This window comes from Sinocyclocheilus grahami, unplaced genomic scaffold (assembly GCF_001515645.1).
Source record: "Sinocyclocheilus grahami isolate Dianchi unplaced genomic scaffold, SAMN03320097.WGS_v1.1 scaffold227.1, whole genome shotgun sequence".
In the NCBI taxonomy this organism is placed as follows: Eukaryota; Metazoa; Chordata; class Actinopteri; order Cypriniformes; family Cyprinidae; genus Sinocyclocheilus; species Sinocyclocheilus grahami.
Window position 1 is genome coordinate 946,687 of NW_015505406.1, and position 9,160 is coordinate 955,846.

Here is a 9,160-nt window from a genome sequence, read left to right on the forward strand (position 1 = left end):
CCCCCCCCACACACACACACACACACACACACACACACACACTCACTCTCTCTCACACCAGTTTACTTAGCTTTAAATATGTTTCAATTAGTAAAAGCTAAACCAAAGAGCTTTTGACTTTTTAGAACATGATTTGGTTTATATATTAATCATTTCTCCAAATGAGAACCCTGAAGGGAAGTTTTGTCAGACTTAGCTCTATTTTTCCCCAAAGTATAGCTAAATAAACACACACAGGCACATACCCTTGAAAGCCATGCCAAAATACAGATCCAAAATGCTGCCTGATCAAATGACTAATTATTAATAGGCATTTACTTCTCTAGTTTTTTCCTTCCCACCATCCTCCTCTCTTTCCCCTGCAAGTTTAAGGTTTCACGCTGTAACTTTATTCTGAAGAGCTTCAGCGAGAATTTGTGGCTAAGTGCCTGGTCAACACACATACACACAGGGGGACAGGCAGCGGAAACTATTTATTCATGAGCAGAACAGAAAAGACTGTGTCGTCCCTGGCGCATCTCTAAATGAGGGATGAACAACCAATACATTCTGTCTTTCTTCCACTGCTTGTACTTTTCTTTTCACCTATCTGTCACCTTAACAGGCATCACACAACTAGACAAAGATAGGCTCCAGCATCCATACAATCCTATGTATGACAAGCAGATTAGAAAACAGATGAATGTATAGAAAAACTATTAATAAAATATCAAAACAAGTGCCATGTGCAAATCAAACAATATTTTTGTCAGAACTAAATGATTAACTCTTTAATACTAAACTAACCAAATAGTCTCGATGGCATTTTTGTGGATTTAATCCCTTAACTTTACATTAAATTAATACTTTGATATTTTATAGTTGTTAAACTTAGATTAATATGTCCATAATTATATATATATATATGTATATATATCATATTTTTAGTTTGATAAATGAACAGTATGCTTATGCTCTTTGCTGAAGAAACATTTCTTATTTTTATATAAATGTTGAAAACAGTTGTGCTGCTTAATATTTTGGCACAAATCATGATCGATTTTTTTTTTCATGATTTTTTGATGAATAGAAAGTTCTAAAGAACAGCATTTATTTGAAATAGAGATTTCAAATACAGACTCTCACTTTTCAACCAGTTTATGCAATTTGTGCAAGTTCATTTTTTTTTTTAAAAAGGGAAAAAACCTTGCTGACCCCAAACACGTTTGAACAGTAGTGTATACACATTTGAAAGTGTGGCTTAAGTGTTCAGATACTATTTGGGGCTGCTGGATGTTGAAAAGAGAGCTCGAAAGATCGAGAGGGGCTGGGAAGTAATACAAGAACTTTTTTTTTTGTCTTGTCAGGGTGGCTCGTAAAGCATGTCACATAAGCCCTCCAGTATTTAACCTGCCAACTATTTGAAATAGAGATTTCAAATACAGACTCTCACTTTTCAACCAGTTTATGCAATTTGTGCAAGTTCATTTTTTTTTTTAAAAAGGGAAAAAACCTTGCTGACCCCAAACACGTTTGAACAGTAGTGTATACACATTTGAAAGTGTGGCTTAAGTGTTCAGATACTATTTGGGGCTGCTGGATGTTGAAAAGAGAGCTCGAAAGATCGAGAGGGGCTGGGAAGTAATACAAGAACTTTTTTTTTGTCTTGTCAGGGTGGCTCGTAAAGCATGTCACATAAGCCCTCCAGTATTTAACCTGCCAACACACACACACACACACACAGGCAAGCACACAAACCCACACAGAAATACTTCATCATTCACAGAAAGAGAGACGCTGTCACATAGATCAGATTAGAAAAACACACTGAACAGAATCAGCCCAGGTATGGCATGTTTAATATAATATGTAAAAGTGCTGAGTGTTTGTTTTCACATGCACTCACATGCGCTCGCGCGCACACACACACACACACACTGCCGCCTCTTGGGTCACTGGGTTTAATCTCCACTCTTTCTCATCTCGCTAGCGATGATGAGATGCTGCAAGGCCGTTTATCCCTCTGGAGGTTTAAAACCCTGCGTGCGCTTCAGTATGTGCATGTCTGACTGTTTGTTTGTGTGAGTTTGTGTGGATGAGAAAATGTAGCCTTCCTGTTCCCTTTTAAATAAAAAACAAAAATGCACACAAAAACACAAACAAGACTTTTTTTTAGAGAGAGCGTGGACGGTAATTACGGAGGGAGGCATGCAGAAAGGAATAAGGGATGAGCAATGCTGACGCACATGTTGAGGTAAGTTTGAACATCTGTATGTCACTCCTTAAGCCCTTCAGTCACTGCATATTCAAACCAGAAAGAGGAAGAGAGCAAACTGAGAAAAAGAGATAGAAAGAGGGAGAGGAACAGACAGAAATAGAGATAAAACGCTGAATGGGGAAGAACGAAGACGGCTGAAAGTTTAAAAGAGCTGCAAAGAAATGAAGCGAGGGTTGAAAGAGAATGTAGAACAACACAGAAAAAGACGTGGAGATGCGAGGCTGAGCATCAGTTTTCATTATAGGCATAGTTCAGGCAAAAAAGAAATTCTGTTATTATTTGCTTACCCTCAAGTCATTATAAACGGGTACTGTTTGCTGTTATTATGTGGAACATACAACAATGCTCCTGAACCGATGCCGTTTTGCTGTCATTTTTTAATTTAGGCATAGCTAGATGCGAGCTTTGGTTATAGTTAATAAATCAATGCAATTTATTCCTCTGAAGGCAAAGCTGAATTTTCAGTATCCATTACTCTAGTGTCACATGATCCTTCAGAAATCATTCTAATATGCTGATTCGCTGCTCAAGAAACATGACTTATTATAAGTGTTGAAAACAGTAATATTATTGTGGAAACTGATGATTATTAAATTCTTTGATGAAAACAGTTCAAAATGTAAAAAGTTCAATTTAAATATCTTACTGATCCCAAATCATTTAAATATACAATGTACAGTGTAAATGCAAAAATTTCAATCACACAAAGTTGTCAGAATCATTTCAATAACAAGCAAGTATGCTGTTTTTTTTACCCCTTTTTGAAGCGCCCCAATCACAACGAACTGTCAATGTCTTGCAAGAGCTGCGATTCCCCCAGAAATGTCTAGTTTGTGCACCACTAAAAAACAACAGCTGATTTGGAGGGGCATGAGGGTGCTATCCAGATTTTTTTGCTGATTTATCCCTTTAAGTCTTTGACAGGTTGACACTCTGAACAGCTACACACTGTACAAACAACCAGAGTTCTGAGAAAACAGCAGCTTCTGTGTGTGAGACGGTCACATTCGGACTGGAGCGCTGGGGAGAGACAGGTTGATTTAGTTAATTGAATGTATGGGAGTGTTACATAATTTAGCCTGAGGCCCAGTCTGTTCTTTTAGCCCCCAACAAGTTTAAACCAGTCTTCAAGGGCTACACTCACAGAACACAATCTGTTTTACAAATCCACAATGTTCAACTTGGCTTATTGATCTACTGTAGCTGCATGAATGTGCATGCACACATATGAGTTTAGATTATTGTGGCTTTGATTGGTATAATTAAGATTATGATAACATTCAATAATTCATTACATTTCTAAAATGTAATCTAGTCTACAATATTTAACAATTTACAAAAACAAACAATATATACATCAAAATTTTATGAAAATGTACTTATAAAAATGGTAATTTTATACAAGAGATAAAGCGTAAATAAATCAAATGTATTGTTAAAAATATTACAGCATCAATATTAATAGTTATAATTAATACTATTATAATACATATTTTGTTATACTGTATATTAAAATCTAAATATTTAAATAAATTATTATTATATATTTTATTTTTCAATTATTATTATTATTATTATTATTAACTACAACAATAATAAAGCAAAAAATGTGTCTAATTAATTGCAGATTTTCAGTTTGGATGCTTTTCGGTGATATTAAAAGTACTTTTTTTGCATTGCTGTCCTGTCTTGCCCCATTTATTCAAAGCCATGAAGCTGAAGACACACACACACACACACACACACACACACACTAAACTCCAGACTGTGGGAAAAATGATTCATTAGCAGACTTTAATCAGTTTTGTTTCCCACAGGCCCAGTAAGCTCTTTACACACAAGCCTAGTTAAAAGTGGAATTGAACAGCAAGAAAAAGCATATATATATATATATATATATATATATATATATATATATATATATATATATATATATATATTGTGTGTGTGTGTTAGTGCGTGCTCATGTGTTAGGCGTTTACATTTGTGTGTTTGTGCAGAGAAGGCCAGATCGCATCTCAAGAGTGTGAGCATACATTGAGGAGGGCGGTCATGGACAAAGACAGAATTGAGCAACTAAACTCTGAAACAGAATTAGAAATATTAAGCAATATCAAACATTGCAAAAGAACAAGCAGAAGAGAGACACGATGTACTGCACAGGGATATTAATGTTCATAACAAAAAGTTCCAATCATATTGATGGGAAAAAAAAAACCCTGCCTAAGATGGTTTGCTGGTTTTTGTTGATTTTTACAGGTCTTGCTGGTCTAAAAGCCTGCCTGAGCTGGTCTTCCACTGACCTAGATGCTCTCCCAGCTTTCTCAGTTGACAAGTGCTCAAAACCCCTCAGAACAGAACGGACCAGCCTGACCGGGTTGAGAGACTAGCTAAGCATCTCAGGCTGTTGGCAATCATTTTGTGCACTTAAATGGCAAGGTTATGAAAAGCCAACAGTTCTTCTACAGCTCAGAGGAGAAAAACAACTAAAAACTAAATGCTGTAGAATTTTAAAAGAGTGGTTTGTCTGTAACTTTTGTGCATCTTCAGCAAGAATGAAGTATCAGCAGCCTCTCAAATGTTCACAGTTTAATCAATTGTTTTAGAATTAATGTATCTTATTAAATGTCCTAAAAAATAGTAATAGTGTATATAATAACTTTCGATACAGTAATAGTGTATATAATAACTTTTGATACATTTGATACAGAAGAGAAAGGGAAAAACTGGGTTTAAAGAAATGTAGTAATGTTTTTTTAATGACACTTATTGTGTAGGTGAGTATAATCTAATTTGAGTTTTTTTATAGCGCTGTAAACCCACACTCAGACACACACACACACACACACACACACACACACACATTCTAAGACCGGAAGTCTAAACAATGCTTTAAGCCATTTAACAAGATTAAGAAAATATAAAGAGAAGAGACAGTCAGAGAGGGTATGTGAGCTGATTTGAAAGATTACTGTTGAAATCCCATTGACTGCTGAACCAGTTTGTTCCTGCAAGAACACCTTTAATGAAAGAAAAACCTTTGGTGCAAAATAGGCCCACATACACGCACACACACACACACACTACTGTTCAAAATATTGGGGTCAATAAGATTTTTTTTTAAACGAAATGTATACTTTTAGTCAGCAAGGATGCATTAAATGGACCAAAAGTGGCATTAAAGATATTTACAGTGTAAAAATATTAAAATACAAATATAGTAAAATATAAGTATAGTAAAAAATATTACAAATATTAAAAAAGAAAAATATTTTAACTGCTTTTCAATTAAATAATCTTGTAAAAATATACCACAATTTCCACAAAAATATTAAGTGGCACAACTGTTGTCAACACTGATAATAATCAGAAATGTTTTTGAGCACCAAATCAGCATATCAGAGTGATTTCTGAAGGATCATGTGACACTGAAGACTGGAGTAATGATGCTGAAAATTCAGCTTTGACATCACAGAAATAAATTACATTTGAAAATATATTCAATAAGAAAACAGCTATTTTAATTCAGAATATTTCACAATATTATTATTTTTCTGTATCTTGCAGTAGTGTAGTGTACACAAACTAGGAATAGGTTACAATCATCAGATTTTTTTTATCTATATAGATTTTGTATTTTTATCTGCAATGATTTTAGTATCATTCTTGTACTTTTAGATAGTTTGCACTGTAAAACTTGCATGTGCTTTACATTTGCTGGAACCAGCATTCACATTAAAACCATTTATGCATTTGTAAGGCAGTGACAAATAAATCTAATAAATTTTAGTTAGAGACTTAAATGCATTGTTTTCTATTCCGTTTCACTCTGTCTAGCTGTTGCAAAAACTAGTCTTATCTAAAGTCCCCGGAAGAAATTCATCTGATTGGAGTCATGTAAACCCGAAAACAGTCTGATTATACAGACTTCCTCAAGAGAGATTAGTCACCTTCACTTCTTGTCCTTCATTCAACCCACCCAACAAGTCCATTTTAAATATGTGTCCCTAATGCAAACACACTTACGTCTACAGCTGCAGTAAGAGATCTAATCTACTGTATTTTTTTCACTCAGGGTGTGTAACTCAACAGAAGTGCTTACTGAACAATGCCATGACCTGAAGAGAGATGTAACTAAGAAAAGATGAACAGTACTGAACACACACCCTAACATGCCTTGGAGTAGGTAACGGGAGTGGGTCTTTCCATTACCTTTAACCTGTGAAACTAGATCTGAAGAAGACTGTGTTTACTCCAGTTTCAGCAAAAACACACACACACATGCTCATTTTTCTACAAGCCCATAGGTCTTAAAGAGAAACACAGTCATTTTGCCTCCAATGCACTCCTGTACCCACAACATCAAGCCTAAATAGAAATAGTGGGAAAAAATGCCCTGACAGACCCGTGTGCCCTTATTGCTCCTTTCCTTTTCTTATCTGCCCATCGTTCTGTCTTGGCTGTCTCAGCTGACAGCCTCACTCTCAACGGAATGAGCCCTGTCAGGTCTGAGATAAAGAGATTATTCACACACACACACACACGCTCACACAGGCACTTAATGGAAATGTACTGTACCTCTCTGAGATTACGATGATCGGTCGATTTGAAAATGTCAGCTGATCTTAAAACAACGCTGAAGACAGACGCTCTCACTATATGCATAACATTTCTTGATCTTGTATATTGACAGAATGTTTTTTTTATTTGTATTACTAAGAAAGTTAGAATTAACACAGCCAAATTTGCAGTATAACTTCTAGCTTTTATAAAAAATTAGGCTTAATAAATAAACCATATTTTTTGTACATTTTGTAAACAAAAGTAAATATCTAATGAAAAATATAAATGGGTATATATATATATATATATATATATATATATTCTATTTTTCTATTTTACTTTTAATATTATATATTTTTCATTTTGTGAATTAGCCCACAAGTTATATCTGATTGAAATATAATTTTCTTAGAGTAAAATTAACAATATTAAAGTTAAATTTAACTCCATCAATGTTGAATTAACATGGCAAAATTTGAATAATTTCTAGTTTTTATTGAAAATGATGCTTAAGCCTTAAACAAATATTTTTTGTAACTTCTGTTTGTAAACGAGTTAATGTCTAATTAAAAATTAGACACATAAATATAGTTCTCAAAAATTCAATGCAATTTTTTCCTGTGGTGAAGCCAGTGAAAATATTGGCAAAAATAAATCTGAACTACTGACCCAATGAGGTCAGAAGAAATAATCCTGGTTTTTAAGCCCTGAAATAAAAAAAGATTGCATGGATGGATGACAAAAAAAAGAGGAAAAAAGATGAGGTGAAGAAAAGTGCCAGAGGAAAAAAGTGGACAAAAATAAACAAGATGTTCTTCAAGCAGTAAAACGGCAGTGAAACTTGAGCAAGAACTCTCTGTGAGGTCACAGAGGAAGAAAAACCGAGGCATGGTCATATGCGTCTCCATGGCAACCATGTGTATCTCTGTTTCTTTGACGCAATAAGATGGTAGATCAAACTCGACAACACTCTAACTCTTGTTCTTTCTCTCTGGCTCCACATCGAAATACTGGCTCCTTACTGCCGTGTCGTGAGTCATTGTTTAGCCTTGGTCTGCATTGTGCAATTGAACTACTGAAAAAAAGCTGAATGAGCATCCCATGGGTATGTACAAATGCTGTAGGACTTTCAAATGCAAAAAAGTATTCTCGTAGCTTCATAAAATTAAGGTTAAACCACTGATGTCACATGGACTTTTTTTACGATGTCCTTACTATGTTTCTGGGCCTTGAACATGGTAGTTCCATTGCCGTCTATGCAGGGTCAGAAAGCTTTCGGATTTGATCAAAAATACCTTAATTTGTGTTCTGAAGATGAACGAAGGTCTTATAGGTTTGCAACGACACGAGGGTGAGTAATTAATGACAGAATTTTCATTTTTGGGTGAACTATCCCTTTAAATCAGATGTGTTATTGACAGTTCAACTAACTTTAACAAATTTGCTCAGCAAGATTCTATTCAAACTGCTGCTTCGACACAAAGAACGAAAAACATAGTATTTTTTATCAAATGTACTCCAATAATAACTTTTTACAGTGTGGAACTAGACATAGCACCTCATGTGAAAATAGCTAAGAATGCATATTTTACATATTTTACATCAATGCATAAAATAAAACTCACATATGTAGAAGTTTTTGCTATGAAATCCTTGCATACGTATGTTTTAGGCAAAATTTCTCTCTTTTTCCCTTTCCCTTTCCCTCTCCCTTGCTCTGCTTAAAACAGGGATTGAGTTGTCTATTCATCCTTTACGCACTGAAATCCTCCCATTTCCTCTCTCTCCGCGCAGTCAATGGGAGATTAAGCGTCAAAAGACAGTAGCCCTGGGCTCTAGCTGATGCTACTCTCTCACACACACACACACACACAATACTGGGCATGCATCCAGACATACACTTTGCACAATCTGTGTGTGCGGGTTTAGATTCTACCCTGTTCGTTTTATTCTGTTAAAAAACTGCAACTCTACAATCACTTCTGCTGAGTTAAGCAGGCCTGCCGAACAGGCAAGTGTAGGCACAAAGCAGACGAGCGGGTGGAGCAGGTGGGGAGGGCCGTAGCACCTAGCCTCTAAGGATTGTGGGTATAGCTGCAGGTGGAGCAGGGTCAGTAATACTGACAGATGTAGCGACTTTGACGTAATCACTGTCTGAGCATAGACGCAATACCACATAGACAAACATTACATAACCACATCACTGGAATTAAACAAATTATTAAAAATTACTATTTAAATAAATATATGCATAAGAAATAAACAAACATTATTAAAAATAATAATAAAATTATATATATATATATATATATATATATATAATAAAATAATAATATATAT

At 35.1% G+C, this 9,160-nt stretch overlaps 1 protein-coding gene across 3 annotated transcripts in view; it reads right to left on the minus strand.

The window, feature by feature from the left end:
* Window positions 1–9,160, minus strand: part of LOC107597059 (insulin receptor substrate 1-B) — a 48,353-nt gene that overhangs the window by 5,618 nt on the left and 33,575 nt on the right. The window contains exon 3 of one of the 3 annotated variants that reach the window (XM_016287967.1): window positions 2,974–3,277. The exons of the other annotated variants lie outside the window; for them this stretch is intronic. Within the exon in view, the coding sequence (XP_016143453.1) occupies window positions 3,159–3,277 (119 nt within the window). The 3' untranslated portion in view covers window positions 2,974–3,158. Of the gene's footprint in view, window positions 1–2,973; window positions 3,278–9,160 lie in introns of those variants that run through there. 3 annotated transcript variants of the gene reach the window in all.